Source organism: Rhincodon typus, chromosome 20, assembly GCF_021869965.1.
Source record: "Rhincodon typus isolate 14 chromosome 20, sRhiTyp1.1, whole genome shotgun sequence".
Taxonomy (NCBI): domain Eukaryota; kingdom Metazoa; phylum Chordata; class Chondrichthyes; order Orectolobiformes; family Rhincodontidae; genus Rhincodon; species Rhincodon typus.
Window position 1 is genome coordinate 28,777,856 of NC_063351.1, and position 16,204 is coordinate 28,794,059.

Below are 16,204 nucleotides of genomic sequence, written 5' to 3' on the forward strand. Positions count from 1 at the left end.
TATATCTTCCTCCAATCAGGCAGTCTGCAAGACAGCAGTGGGCCTTTCTTTGAAAATTAATTCTCCTGCAGCTGAAATCCTGCCCAGCAAGAACTGTCAGCAGACAAGAGGCTGGCAGCTCCCACACTCGGCAGCGTCACCAAAGCGTGTGGCTGCTGCCTGGATGACATTGAAAATCACAAGGGCCAAGGTCTTGGCTGAGTGTCTTCCTTTTGGGGTTGGAAGGCATTCCGAGGTTGGGGAATATGGGAGGGGGTGCAGGGACAGGTAGCTCTTTGTGGCCCTGCCCTGTATCCAGTCATTCAACTGTTCACAAATTAGCACAGATGGAGGGACCTGACCCCTTGTTCCTGCCAAATGACAGCCTACCTGTATGAGTTTACCAGTCATGTGGTCTGTCTCTTATTCGTCCAACTGGAGTTGAGATTACTGTAGCCCACGTGGGAATAGATCCAATGAAAGGCTGAATTTGGGCCTTTCTTCCCAGACCATAATTCAGACAGAGGTGGGATGGAAGCAGGATTCTGTGATGCCACAATCCTGCCTAATTAAGTTGACTTCCCACCTCCATGACTGGACGATTCTGCACATAAAAATCAATGAGTGAACAAACCAGGATTTTTGCATGCCCAATGTCCTAGGCTTCCCAATCTTTGAATATAATCTATACACAGCAATATTGGGAGAAGTCTGATGTACACGCACAATTACCACGTGGGAACAGGAAAAGTGTTAATTTAAAATGGGAATGAAAATCAGAGGCAATTCATCCTCAAACCCCTTTAGTGGAAATGGCTAAAAGTGGCTTCAATGGCTCTCTGAAGTAATTTGGCTCCTTAATATCTGAACCTTATGAAATTTCTGATTTGGAGCAAACACAAGCACAAACCGGTAGGGATGGGTGGGGAGCAAAAGGGAGGGGGACGTGAAGAACAAATTTTGACAAACATTCCCAAAATTATTTCATAAGTTCTCTATATTGTGGGCAGCCAGGTTATTGCATTCGAATATCCCAAAAGGCAAAAAGAAAAAACTTGTGTCAACATTTAAAACCTGCCAGACTCCCACACACAGTTGCACACATCTGTATTTTAAGAGGTTTGATACCTATAGCAATAATGTATAAATCCCCAACATTATGAAATAAAAATTCTTGCAAGTGAATTGTTCGCATTGACATTTCAATAAAAAGTAGATTACAATACAATGAAGCTGAAAAAAAAAGGATAAATCAAGGAAATGCAAGGAGGAAACAGGTTTTAATTTTCAATAGCTTCAGGATCATCTCAGCTTGTAACCCTAGACAGGAATATATCCAAGCTGCAGATATCTCCTGGTGTTGTGCAATAAAGTATCAACAGGTTGATAAGCTATTATGTAGATCCAGATTCTTTGTTATATCAGTCATATTGGCAAGGAGATCCAGCTCACTTTAAGGTTCAATTTCTTCAGTCTCAACATTTATTATCACATCCTCATTGCTTCGGCGAACCACTATTGACAGGTTTGGATCCTTTTTAATGGCTTCACTGACGTCACTGGATGAAGTCACCAATTGTTTATTGATACTAATAATCACATCATTGTCCTTCAGGCCACCCCTGCGAAGGAAAATAAGAGGAGAATGGCTCATTATTCTGGCTTCATTTGACATACAGACAGACTCAGTGTCATTTTACTGCTCTCCAAACATGTTTTTGTACCTGCTTACACCACACAAACCTTCTGCCAGCAGAATGAGGAACTGGAAAAGACAAATATGCATGAGGATGACAACCATCAACTATTGTTGATGGCTGTATTTAGCAAGAGTGGGGTTTGCGCATTCTCCCCGTGTCTGCATGAATTTCCACCAGCTGCTCCAGTTTCCTGTGCAGGTTAGGTGGATTGGCCATGTTAAATTGCCAGAAGTGCCCAGAGATATGCAAGCCAGGTGCATTAGCCTGGGTAAATGCAGAGTCACAGAGATGGCAGGGGGTGGGGTGTGGATGTAATGCTCTGCGGAGGGTCAATTCAGACTCGATAGGCTGAATGGCCTCTTTTCACACCATAGAGATTCCTGGATTCTATGACCATTTGACCCAACTTAGCTCATCCATCAAGGTCTCTACAGCTCTCGCAGCATTGTTTTCAACCGTACCTTAAACAATTCAAAACACTTTTAAAACTTCTCAAATGATAGGGAAAATGCTGCAGATGCTAGAAATCAGAAACAAATAGAGAATACTAGAGAAACTGTGCAGTAGTGTAAACATTTCTGCTCTGAAGGAAAGTCATGTGGTCTTTCATGAGATTAAGGTTCACATTAATACCAGCTGCTGTGGGGTCATGGGAATTAGAATTTCTAATAAGATGATTACAAGAGATACTCTCGATCTCTGTTACTTTCTCACTGTCCATCAAAGATGACAATTTTCCATCAGCATTATGAATTATTCTTCTGCCCTAATAACAACAAAAAAGCTCTGGAGAAACTCAACAGTTCTGGTAGCATTTGTAGAGACAGAAGAACAGTGAATGTTGAGTCCAACATAACATTTATTTCTGAAGAAAAGTCATGACTACTTGCTTTGGATCTCCCAATGTCAGCAGAAGCGCCACTGCATTTCCCTTAACTTGCATTAAAAACTCTCAAAAGCTGCTACTACTCTTGGAACTATCTTGTCCTCTTAAATTCCTGGGTTGATTTTTTTCCCTATTGACATGCACATAAGAAGTCAACTGATAAATGTTGAAAATGAAATAAAACTTGTACAAAACAGAATGAGGGCTGGCCATTTTGCAATTGCTCATGTCTCTAGTAGACTATACTATCAACATTATTGGATGAGGCACAGCAACAAACTTGGGGAGGTGGTGAGACGAAGGTCCTGAGATAGTACCTTCCCTTCCTTTTCCCCTTTTAGTTAGCTGTTTGGCATGCATTCAAATAGTCAGCATATCAACTTGCTGGTGAATGCACTGCCTCTGCTCTACTCACGCTTACTCAAATAAACTGAACTTCATTGACTGTCCAAGAAAAACTGCAAAGGGACAATTAGATGACTTGAACACTAGTGGTATTTCAGCAAGATAGGTCCAAATATAAAAGGTCCTGAGAACAATCCACTCTAAATCACAGGAGTCAGAAACTAACTACGTAATTGCTAATAAACAATTTGTTCGACTTCCTTCATTTATCTTTAGTTAGCTATGTTTATTTTCAAATAACTGTTTAATTTAATTTTAATTTATACTTGGACATTTGGAAGTAAGTAAATATTTCACAAGATTTTCTTGAACAAATGAATGCATAAGATACTAAAAATAACTGTGGGAAGTATCTAATATGGAGAAAGATTGCTCACTTAATAGAAAAATAGATATAGAAAATAGGAACAGAAGTAGGCCATTCAATATGATTATAGCTGATGGTCCATCTCAGTACGCTGTTCTCACGTTCGGCCGTACCCTTTGATCACTTTAGCCTTAAGAACTGTGTCTAACTACTTCTTTGAAACTTTCAATGTTTTGGCTTCAACTGCTTTCTGTGGCAGAAAATTCCACAGGTTCACCACTCTCTGGGCGGAGCAATTTCATCATCTCAGTCCTAAATGGCCTATCCCACGTCATCAAACTGCGACCCTCTAATACATTCCAAGCACAATAACTTGTGGCAAGTTTCAAAGGTATCTAATGTATCATTTAGAGGCAAATCTCTAATCTCTGCTCACAAAACCTGAATCATATGATTTCACTACCTGCAAGACACCCATAATCGCTGCGTATTTTGGCAGGAGGCAAATTCTGGGCGCAGATTGTGAATTGTGGTGGGTTGGGTTCCAAGTGACCTCTGCCCATGAAAGGGTTCCAAACAGTGCAGCCCCAGAGAGCAGCTCAGATGGGGAGGCAATGGCCTAATGGTATTATTACTGGACTATTAATCCAGAGACCCAGATAACGTTCTGGGGACCCAGGTTTGAATCCCGCCGCGGCAGATGGTGGAATTTGAATTCAATTAGAAAATATCTGGAATTAAGAGACTAATGGAATCCATTGTACATTGTCAGAAAAACCCATGTGGTTCACTACTGTCCTTTAGGGAAGGAAACTGCCATCCTGATCTAGCCTACATGTGACTCCAGACCCACAGCAATGTGGTTGACTCTTAACTGCCCTTTGGGCAATTAGGGATGGGCAATAAATGCTGGCCTAGCCAGTGACGCCCTCACGCCATGAATAATTTTTAAAAAATGTTGCCCTGACATGCTGTTGAAGGTGGCCTGCGACTCTTGGAATCTAAGTTTGCAGTTTGACAGCATTCCTTTAATTATCCATTTGTACATTTTTTAATGCTAATTTTGACACTCTACCCTGTCATTTCCCTGTTGTACCAGTCTTATTATTGTCTCACTTTTGAGAAAATATCATGCAGCTGCTCTGTATTTGCCGAAGCAGGATTCAAACCTGGGGCCCCAGAACTTTGTCTGGGTCTCTGGATTAATAGTCCAGCAATAAAACCACTAGGCCTTTACCTCCCCATCTGTGCTACTTTCTGGGGCTGCACTGTTTGGAACCCTTTTAAAGACAGAGGTCACTCAGAACGCAACTCACCACAATTCACAATCTGCACGATCTGTAAACCACCACAATAGCACATTTCATCTCCTGCATCCTTCACTCTAATCGAGACCTTTTCACATCCATGCCAACCATTGCGAAGCATGCCTGAGATTATACAGCTGCTCCATTGCTAAGAGCACTTACTTCAAGCTCCATAACATCACTCAGCCCCACTCCTGCCTCAGCCTACCTGCTGCTGACACCCATAGCCATGTCCTTCTCATCTCTTAACTGTATAATTCCATTCTCTCCTGTCCATCCTTCAGAATATTTTGAGTCATCAGAATATCCATTATACCAAAATCAAACTCTTACACACTCCCTAACCTAGAAAAATGAGATATATTTTCAGTGCAAGCTTAAGTTTCAAAAATTTGTAGGAGACAACAAGATAATTTGCTGGCATTTCAACACCCAGAAGTCTTTGCTCAGCATGTGCCTAGTATTAAACAGTTCCACATAATTTAGCACCATCTGTTTCATTTTAAAGTAACTTGGCCTATCACATTGAATTCCTTTACAAAACATTGATTGGGATGTATCATCAGATATACAACTGGGCAAGAGTTCACAAAAAAATCCAGAAGCTCAAGTTTTTGTCAAAAGCTGCAGCAATCAGGGAAGAATAGATTTTCACACTAGTTCATATGCCACCTAAATGTAATAAGAACATCTTTACATTGTCATTCCACGCAGTGCTCAAATAATTATTTATTTTTATGTTTCTCAAGTATTGCAAGAAAATTCCTGTACCGTGTAGATTTTTTAATCTATACATTCCCATATTTAGATCGGAGGATGATGAATTCAGTTACCAGTGCAAGTATTTACTCTACCTTTACCAGATGCTAATTATAACTGGTTTATCTTCAAGCCTTTGAAATTCCCTGAAATTTTACTTTTAGGAGGATTCAGTCTTCAGAGATAAATTGCAGGATTTTCGATCTGGGAGCATACATGTCTCATCCTTCTCCTGACTACTTACGTAGAATATCATACCTCAATCTGAAAGCTTCTCTGTTTTAAAGTGCCCCACAAATAATGCTGGCATAAAGATATGAAATCTTTGAGTAATAATTTCCACTTTTGATTTGTTCTGGCTTTAAAATTAAGGAACTTTGTGCATTTGAACCTAATGCCCACAATTATGGAATAAAAGGAAATGCAACTCAATGGTTTTCATACTGAATAGCTTTCCACAAAGATTCAAATGAGATTAAAGTACTAGGCATGTTTAAACATACGGAAGTTATTTCCTTCTCTTACCTGGAAGCTGGTGTTCGCGGAAGGACCTCGATGATGTAGGCTCCAGCATTAACATCAGGAAAATCCTTCTGGCGCTCTTTCAGTTCCTTTGCAAAGCTGAAAAACAACTAAGACTCTGCAAAACTATACAAATTCAAATAGAAAACTGCACCAAATCTTTTTAATTTAGTGATTTTATTTTTTGGTCAAAGCAAGATCATCTTCCATCATGATGTGTTACTGAATTCAAATGCTGAGATGGATAGGTAATATGTTTGAAGTTATTGTGGTAACAGTCTGAATCAACGTTTCAATTTTTTTTTTTAAAAAAAGCAAAATACCACTGAATATCATGCAAATGATTCAATACTTGCAACCAACATACCATTAATTTTGATTGGTCAGCTTTATTTATTTCTCTAATTTTATTGCTTGGTTCTACTCAGTTAAAGGTTTTCCTCACTCCTATAATGTTGCTTCCCATCCATCCTTGCCCTATTCCTCTTTATCTAAGTGCCACAGGGAAGCATGGTCATCTTTAGGCATACGACCAGCTCTCTCACACACACACAAATAAAAAATACACCACCCTATTTCTTTCACCCTCTAGTGTCTCTGGTTTGTTGGACGTCTGGTGGACATCCATATTTCAGCTGCAAAATGCTCCTGCTTAAACACTGGAACAATTAAAGCAATACATTTCCATTGCATATACACAAAGCTAGAAGATTTTAACCAGTAGTTACAACAACTTTCAATGCATCTCAGAACTTAAGTTCAGATTCAAGTTTAACAATTAACAGTGTTCACTACAATAGCCCCCACTATATATTTCTCCATGCACTAGCTTCTGAGCATATGCATTAAGCTAGGGATTCTACATTCATTTGCAAGAAATTCATGACTTCAGTGGTTCCAGGTTTTCTGGCTCCTCATTAGCTGAGAATTCTTTGGATAACAGGTCTTAAACTATTGTCTCATTTGCAGTCTCCTTCTATCCTCTTGCAGCTTCCTTCTCCCCCCCATACCCCATCACAGCCTCACCTTCTCCCTTTACACTCACTCGCAGCCTATCCTCGATCATGTAGCCTCACTGTGGCCTCCACCTCCGTGCAGCATCCCCCTTTGACAACCCTCCTCACAGTCTTTGTTCACCCTTCCTCCCCGGGCCACTTTCTCCTCCCACCCCCAGACCACCTATTACCATCACCTTCCCAACCATACCCCCTTTCTTCCCTGTAGTTCCTCATGAATCACAATGGCCAGTACACAGGTGCAGAAAGTAATTTAAAAAGCTAGTAAAATGCTATTTTCATTGTGACGGCAAGTGAATACAAAAGCAGGCAGACTATGCTTCAATTGTACAGGGTATTAGTGAGATCACATCTGGAATACTGTGTATAGAAATGGCCACTTTGTTTAAGGAAGAAAATACAGTGGAAGCAGTTCAGAGGTTTACCAGACTAATTCCTTGGATTCAATGGGCTGTCTTGTTGGGAAAGGTCTGACAGGTTGGACTCTATCTGCTGGAGTTCAGATAAGTAAAAGGTGACTTGATTGAAACATAAAAGATCCTGAGGGGTCTTGAGAAAGATGTGGAGATGTTTCCTCTTATTGGTAAATACAGAACATTTCAAAAATATAGGTTTATTTGTTTAAAACAGTGATAGTGATTTTGTTGTTCTCAAAGGTCGTGAATCAGATACCTCCACCATCCATTGACCAATTCTGCAGCAAATTCCATTAGTCCACCACATTTGTCCTCAAAGACCTACATTAACTTTCAGTCCCCAAACTGCTCAAATATAAAATTCTCATCATTTTGTTTAGATCCATGTAGTGTCTTGTAATTTCTTTGGTTTCTTTAATGCTGCAAGCCCACCTCTCAAATATCACCATCAGGAATCTGCATATTTTGAAATGTTCTGCATCTAATGAAATTCCCATTACAATCCATGAAAACATATATTACAACTATGTTAAGAAAATCAGTCATTTTATAGTTTTTCCCTGATCTTGATAAATTGACTACATCCTAAAACAGCCAGGATTTGCCAGGTACATTTGTATGGTCCTATATAGCATTGCTCCGCAAGTATGACTGAAAATCCTTTTCTGAGATGACAGACCATCTTAGCAAGTCAATGTTCCAAGAACACTCAAGACCTATGGGAATTATCATAAGCAATCAGCTACATAAATTTTGATCCATTTTACATTCTGTCACCATTACTTTGGTTCCTCTCAGCCTCCAATATAAAATGTTGCATTAATACAGTTTAGCAACAAGTGAAGAGTTAAGCCAATTTCACAGTTTTTAAAGTTATATTCATTCAGCAGCAAGCATTCATTACATCCTAATGCTGAACAGTTAATTGGAGTCGTGTTAGGCAAACCATATGATAACTGTTTATACTGCAGGGTGATGCTTAAGCAACTAAAATCAATGCCCAACAAAGTAGCAGACTTCAGTGTCAGTCTCTACTCGGAGCTGAAATCTTGACAGTATCACAGGGGTGCTGAATGGCTATTTGATCCAATAGTGGCACATTTACAATGTTGTCAGCCCAATGGAAAATAGTCTATCAATACCAAGTATTCATATTACATTAACCATTAAGAGGTTAAGTGGCTTGCAGCTGTGTATTCCAGAAGATAAATTGTTTACAATGAAGCAGCAACAGCCAAAATAGGTTAGGATTCATATTACAAACCTCTGACACAAATCGCTATCCTTTAAGAACTAACTTATTGTACCTACCTCTATTCAAAAATACCTTGTTCTACGCAAAAATACCTCTCAGGCTTACTCACCTAGGGGTAAGTGTCATCATCCTAACTCCTAGATACCTCTTTTTTATTGGAACCTGTCCTGAAAAACAACACAATAAAATAAACTTACTTGGAAAAGAATCTCTTTCTGGCAAACATTAGATTTCTGAACACATTTTACATAAATTATTGTCTGTCTAGATTTTCAAATGTATCTATTAGAATATTACTGGGCCATCAGAAAATAAACGTCATTCCATTAACCTTACAATTTCAGAGACACTTAGCAGTGGAAATTCCCACAAAAAAAGACATTTTTAATATTGCTACACATAGCAAGTGAAGAAATCCTGACAGAAATATTTAGTACATAATTAGGAAAGGAATAGTGCATCTGTCCCTCAAATTGTTCCAGCCCAAAAGTGGTAATCTTTGAGGTTAACAAAAAAAAAATGGTATTTGTACTGTTTGAGACCTGCATTAAAGGCTTTCAGTCAGGACACATCTTGGCATTATCCTCCAGCGTAAATGTGGTACTGTTAGCAACATGTTCTTGATTGCAAAGCTATTGCTTAATAGATTTCTTGTTTTAACTGACAATATTACAGTTATGAAAGAGGGAACAATTTGTCCATGCTATGAATGAATGTCTGGCAGTAATTTCAAACATTGCAGATGGACAGAACTTCCACTTAGGTCTTGTCCATTCTTTCAATTTATCTGCGTAATGGTTAGGAGTCTGAGCCATTAGGAATCAAACTTATTTGAAGACATTTTTGAAAATAGGCAATGGATAACATAATGCCATTAAAAGTGGTCTCAAGTATTGGTTCTTGTACTCTGACATCAAACATAAGCTCTAGCTCGAAATCTGACAGCATTGTCGCATATGAATCCAAATTTAAACAGTTGCATCAAAAGAAATACAATTTAGCGCCTGTCAGCACTTGCAAGGACAAATAGAATCAGTACATATTAATGTTCTAACGTACCTAGAATTCTAGACGCAATCTAACTATTCAACCTGAGGAACGGTGAACTATCTTTGCAACACTTAGTGCAGCGAGTCACAGCTGGGACAATATAAAAAAAAATGTACAAAACTGATTTATGGGCCATTCTGCAAAATTCTCCATTTCCACTAAAACACAGATCTGAAGATTTTGTTTCACCCTTTTCTGACAGTATTTTAAATGAGAGAATATTTTGAGCCATGGAGTGCCTGAAGTTTCTCTGCTTTATTTGCTTTTTTTCTTTCATTTGTGGGTTTTAATGAGTGCTCCACATTTGTTTGAGGACCCAGTTCCCCCTCCCCCGACCCCCAAATTGGTGAGGGTCCTTGATTTTGGGTGTTAACCCATCTGCGTAAATTGGAATTTTGAAATGGCAGTTGATAGCTCCTTTACCTCATTGATGCACGACGTGTGTTAATTGCACACTTCCAACTCCCACTTCCGTGTTGCACTATTATTGCCCATGTTTCTTTCACATCAATGTTGTCTCCGTTTCTTTTCCATTATTATTGCTTCCTTGCCATTTATTACTTGATGACTGTTCTTACCTCCTTCACATGGCTGTGATTGTTACCTAATTGTCACACCTTCTTGAAGCCTGCTATACTGCCTAATGGTTACAATGGTCATTTCACAAACACAAACACAGTATTAGAGATTTGAGATGATTCCAGCAACGCCATACTTGGCAATTTTCTGTTTGAAGAGGACTGTACTAACTAGAGGATCAGAGCTGGACATGCAACGTAGCATGAACTTGTTCGGCAATGGAGGTGAACACTTTGGCTTTACCATCAGCACAAAAGAAAACTGAAGTAATGTACCAGCCTGCTCCAGAAAATCTTCTCTCAAGCCCCAGGTTTCAGTCCATGACCAGAACCTGTCAACAGTGGCCGAGTTCACTTATCTCAGTAGCTCACTGCAGTGGGCTCTCTCGATGGATGGTGAGACATGTGCGTGAATTGCCAAAGCAAATGCAGTCTTTGCCAGACTTCGAACAGCAGGTGTGGAAGAAACAAGAGTACATCTGCAGACCAAACAGAGCCAACGCAGCAATTATCCTGCCCACTTTGTTCTTCGACTGTGCACGAGCGTCAGGACAAAAAACTCTAATACTTTCACTTGAACTGCCTTCAGAAGTTTCTGTAGTTCAGATGACAGGGCAAAATACCAGGCAATGAGGTGTTTGCCTGAGTTGGCCTGCCAAACATCTACACCATTTTGAGAGCATCACAACCGAGTTGGGCTGCCATGTAGACAGAACGCCCGACACTCACTTACCAAAGGAAAACTTGTATGGGACATTCAAGTCTGAGGTGCATTCTCATGGCCCCGAGGACACTTTGAAGGCTTCACTTTGGAGCTTTAATATCAGCATGGAATCCTAGGAGAAAACCCCCCAGGACTGCGGCATCTATTACAGCCAAATAGAATCAGAGTCATACAGCACCAAAACAGACACTTCGGTCCAACCAGTTCATGCTGAGCATAATCGCAAACTAAACTAGTCCCACCTGTGTGTTTTGGCCCATATCCCCGCAAACTTTCCTATTCATGTACTTATCCATATGTCTTTCAAACGTTGTAACTGTACCCACATCCACCACTTCCTCAGGAAGTTCATTCCATGTGCAAACTACCCTCTGTGTAAGAAAAATATGCCCTGCATGTCTTTTTTAAATCTCTCTTCTCTCAACTTAAAAAAAAATGTGCCCCCCAGTCTTGAAATCCCCCATCCTAAGACAACTACCATTAGCTCTATCTATACCCCTCATTATTTTACAAACTTCTATCAGGTTGTCTCTCAGCCTCCTATGCTCCAGTGAAAAAAGTCCCAAACTATCCAGCCACTCTTTATAACTCAAACTTTCCATACCAGGCAACATCCTGGTAAATCCTCTTCTGAACCCTCTCCAGCTTAATAATATCTTCCCCGTAACTGGCCGACAAGAACTGGATACAGTATTCTAGAAAAGGCCTCAACTGAAGAAAGGTATAGCTTCCTCTGGAAACAAGTGCACATCAAAGGCAGAGAGAAGAACGTAAAAGGAGAGAAAATACAAGCTAACAATTCTTCAAAAGCCCACTTGGTTGCAGTAACCTGTCTGATTTGTAGCACGTGAATATACAAACAAACAAGGAGCATGAGAAGGTCTGGGTGATCTGATTGTTTCCTCAAATCTGCATTCCTGCCTACTACCTTTCACCCCTTGGTTAATAAGAATCTTTCTACCTCTGCCTTAAAAATATTCAAGTACTATGTTTCCACCATCTTTTCAGGAAGTGAATTGCTCCTTTGTCCATGTTTAAAACAAATCTATAGTGAGGTCAGAAGCTGACTGGCCCTTGTGTAACCCAATGTTAACATCAGTGAGCTGATTATTGTTCAGACATTTCTAGTTACTAGCACTGTCAAATGACCCCAACTGTCATTTTGCTGACAAGAGAGTGTAGCCTGATTGGGCAGTAATTAGTTGGATTGATTTGCTCCGGTCTTTTTGCACAGGACATTTCTGTATAATTTTCCATATCGTCAGGCAGATACGTATGCTGTAGCTGTCCTGGAACTGCTTGAATAAGGACCCAGCTACAACAAAGCCCATTCATACCAAAGCAACATAATCAACTCTTTAACAGAGTAATTCAGAATGATTTCCATATCTCTGGTATCTGTATATATGTCCGCATCTTCCTCTGCATCAAACTATTAATACATTTTCCTTTAGAAAGGGTTAAATATTTCTGTCTGAGCTACTCAAATGTGAGCTGTCTTGCGCCCACTAGGAATTGATGCGCAACTGGCCAGATCCAGTGTACAAATCCACAGTCACAATGGACAGAAAGTAAAATTACTTTAAGTGCTTCAACCTAGGTTGGATAAGAATTCAGATTGCAGGCAGGAACAACCAACATGGTAACCAACTGAGCGGTCAGAAAGTTTTCCGTTTGAGAACCAATTTGTATTTTCTGGAATTATCATTTACCAATGCTTTGGTATGGTTTCTTCATTGTTTCATACCAGCTACCCTCCTCTGTCCTACTGAACAAGCAGCAAGAGGTCCCAGATACCAACAGCAGAAGTTTGCAATTAATTGCTGGACAAGAACAACACATGCTAACCTTTGTATCCAACTCTGCTTCAGGAGAATTCTCCTTTTGGGAAATCTCTGCTGCCAAACACTTCACAGCACAGAGAGCCAGGACATGATCTCACCACAAAATTGATGGGTTAACTACATTGATTTTAGGTTTTATAAGCTTCCAATATCCAGAAGAAAATTTTAAAATGGCACCGCACAGCTGCAAACAGGGCTTTATACAATTTATTATGTTAAAGAACCAAAAATATATGCATACCTTTCACTTGTCGGTCATACGATTCCACCAAAAACTGTCGAATTTTGTCTGATGGAATTGCAAATGATATTCCAGCAGTCACCTTCAAGGTGTTAATTCCAACAACTTCACCATCCTAAATGAAACAATGTACAGATATGCAATTAACCGGTTATTTTGTCAGAATAGAGAAACTTATTTGCATTAGATAGAAATCCCCACAAAGTTCAAAGAAATTGAGAAATGTGGAGTGGTAATGTATATTTCTGTCTAAGTGTTAATGCAGGGTTAGGTTTAAAACCCCAATAACTATTAAAGAAAACTACTTTGAAAGATTAGCATAAAACTAGAACTAAAGAGAAAAACAGCAATAAAGCTTAAATGAAAATTAGGCTGTTATCACACAAATCAGAAAGAAAACAGTCTTACCAAATTGACCAATGGCCCCCCTGAGTTTCCATACTACGGAATAGAAGAGAAATAATTTTCAAATCAAAATATGATTTATGGCAAAGTTTGAGTAAATTTTTTTCCTGCAAAAAGTGCATCTGTGTCAAACATACATTGATAATCGCATCCGTCTGAATGTAATCGATATCGGAGTTTCGAAGGCCCAGCTCCTTTCCTCCTCGCTGAGTTGTGCTCACTATTCCTGTGGTCACTGTATTTTGTAGGGAAAAAGGGCTTCCAATGGCCACCACAAACTCGCCAGGTCTCAAGTCTGTGGAGCGGCCTAGCAGCAGCACTGGCAACTTACCCTAGCAACAAAATAGCAAAACTGTTATGACGGTTGCTTGGTTACACTGTGAAATAAATACTGTAAGCCATTATGAGAAATATATGATTAATTAAAAAATCATGGTATGTCTAAATCTCTCACATTCTCCAAAATCCAAAAAAATAGGTGGGGTACTTGATGACAAAGTTCGTTAAATATTCTGGGCCAAACTACAGACTGGTGGGGCATATGTTCCTATCTTAATAGTAAGCTCCTGACTTTGCCAGCAGCATCACATTTGGAGCAGGCCTGAGGCCCTCTAATTTACACAGAAAAATTACGAGGTGATTCATTTAAACTAAAAGCTTTGTTCAACTATTAATGGTCAGTATACTAACAACAAAGGCAGCACTGGGTATGAAGTTCTTTCCTCTGCCATTTATTTTCCCCTAGGAATAGTGAAGGGGTATTGAGCCTAAGGTGGGTAATATTTGGGAAAAATGGGGAAACGTATTCTTTCAGGAGATATACATATTGTTGTAGCTAGCACATGTTACCCCTCCTTCATTTGCCTTGAAACTAAGTCAGCTTGTTAAGCTATTTCAGAGAGCAGTTAAGAGTCAACCACATAGCTGTGGGTCTAAGAGTCACGTGCAGGTCAGACCGGGCAAGGATATTTAGTAAATCAGATGGGTTTTTATACCAACATTTTTGTAGTCACCATTTCTTAATGTTCTACATTTAGGTATTTAATTTAAATTCTATCAGCAGCCACATCCGTAAAGAATTAGCCTAGGCCTCTGAATTACTAGATCAGTGACATTGCCACGTGCCGCAGACAATATCCAAATTGAAGTCTTTTTCATTCTTGTTCACCTGATTTTGGAAAGATCAATACATAACTGGGTCGCTTGCTGAGATATTTGTATCAACAGTCACAGCGGAGGTGCCGGAAGACTGGATTTTAGCTAATTTGGTGCTATTATTTTAAAAAAGGCTGCAAGGAAAAGCCAGGAAACTATAGGCCAGTAAGCCTTACATCAGTGATGGGTAAATTGTTGGAATGGATTCTGAGGGACAAGATTTACATTTGGAAAGGCAAGGACTGATCAGGGACAGTCAGTATGGCTTTGTGAGTGGAAAATTATATCTCACTGACTTGAAAGAGTTTTTTGAAGAGTTGACAAAGATGATTGAAGAAGGCAGAGTGGTAAACATTGTTGATACGGGCTTCAGCAAAGCAGTTAATAAGGTTCCGCATTGTAGACTGATTAGTAAGGTTACATCACATGGGATCCAAATGGAGCCAGCCAACTGGATACAAAACTGGGTTGAAGGTTAGAGACAGAGGGTGGTGGTAGAGGTAGTCTTTCCAACTGGAGGCCTGTGACCAGCGGTGTGCCACAAGGATCGATGCTGGGTCAACTGCTTTTTATCATTTATATAAATTATTTGGATGTGAATATAGGAAATGTGATTAGTAAGTTTGCAGATGACACCAAAATAGGTAGTGTACTGGAGAGCAAAGAAGAGTACCGCAGAGTACAGCATGACCATGATCAGATGGGCTAATGGGTTGAGGAGTGGCAGACGGAGTTTAATTTAGATAAGTGGGAGGTGTTACATTTAGGTAAGGCAAACCAGGTCAGGACTTTTACACTTAATGATAGGGCTCTGGGGAGTGTTCCTGAACAAAGAGACCCAGGAGTGCTGCATAGTTCCTCGGAAGTGGAGTCACAGGTCAACAGAGTGGTGAAGGCAGCTTTTGGTATGCATGCTTTTATTGGTCATAACACTGAGTGTAGGAGTTGGGATGTCATGTTTCGGTTGTGCAGGACATTGGTGAGGCCACTTTTGGAATACTGCATACAATTCTGGTTGCCCTTCTACAGGAAGGATGTTGTTAAACTTGAGGGTGCAGAGAAGATTTACAAGGATATTGCCCGGACTGAAGGTTTTGAGCTATAGGGAGAGGTTAAATAGGCTGGGGCTTTTTTTCTTGGCGCAGCAGGGACTGAGGAGTGACTTTACAGAGGTTTATAAAAATCATGAACGGTATGGGTTTTTTTGTTTTAGGATGGGGAATCCAAAGACTAGAGAACATAGGTTCAAAGTGCGGGGGCGGGGGGGGGGGAGATTGAGAAAGGACCTGAGGGGTAACTTTTTCACAGAGAGAGTAGTGTGAATAGGAAGGGTATGATTGCACAGCTGGCTAAAGTGATTTGGTAAACTTCCAGAAAGTTAATTAATTATTTTCAACCACTGACAACTGAGCTGACTAGTTGAGATATTGCATTTATGAAATCTAAAATGTAAAGTCTATCAATGATGGATGCATTCAAAAATCTGTACCCTAGGGTGAGACTATTTAAAAAAAGGTATTGAAGTCTTTCCTAGTTTACTTTGCAAATTGATCCTTCATGAGGTTCTCAGTCAACTAACTCAGTAATAACAGCTAATTTTTCTCAGTGCATTTTTCACAAACCCAACATCATGGTGGAAAAATTCTTCCGTCAGT

At 39.8% G+C, this 16,204-nt stretch overlaps 1 protein-coding gene across 1 annotated transcript in view; it reads right to left on the reverse strand.

The window, feature by feature from the left end:
* Window positions 1-1,240: 1,240 nt before the first annotated feature.
* Window positions 1,241-16,204, reverse strand: part of htra1b (HtrA serine peptidase 1b) — a 40,758-nt gene continuing 25,794 nt past the window's right edge. Inside the window, exons 4-9 of the mRNA XM_020531095.2 lie at window positions 13,532-13,726; window positions 13,398-13,430; window positions 12,990-13,104; window positions 8,662-8,719; window positions 5,869-5,964; window positions 1,241-1,601 (exon numbers count right to left, since the gene is read on the reverse strand). Coding sequence (XP_020386684.1) covers window positions 1,433-1,601; window positions 5,869-5,964; window positions 8,662-8,719; window positions 12,990-13,104; window positions 13,398-13,430; window positions 13,532-13,726 — 666 coding nt within the window. The 3' untranslated portion in view covers window positions 1,241-1,432. The remainder of the gene's footprint in view (window positions 1,602-5,868; window positions 5,965-8,661; window positions 8,720-12,989; window positions 13,105-13,397; window positions 13,431-13,531; window positions 13,727-16,204) is intronic.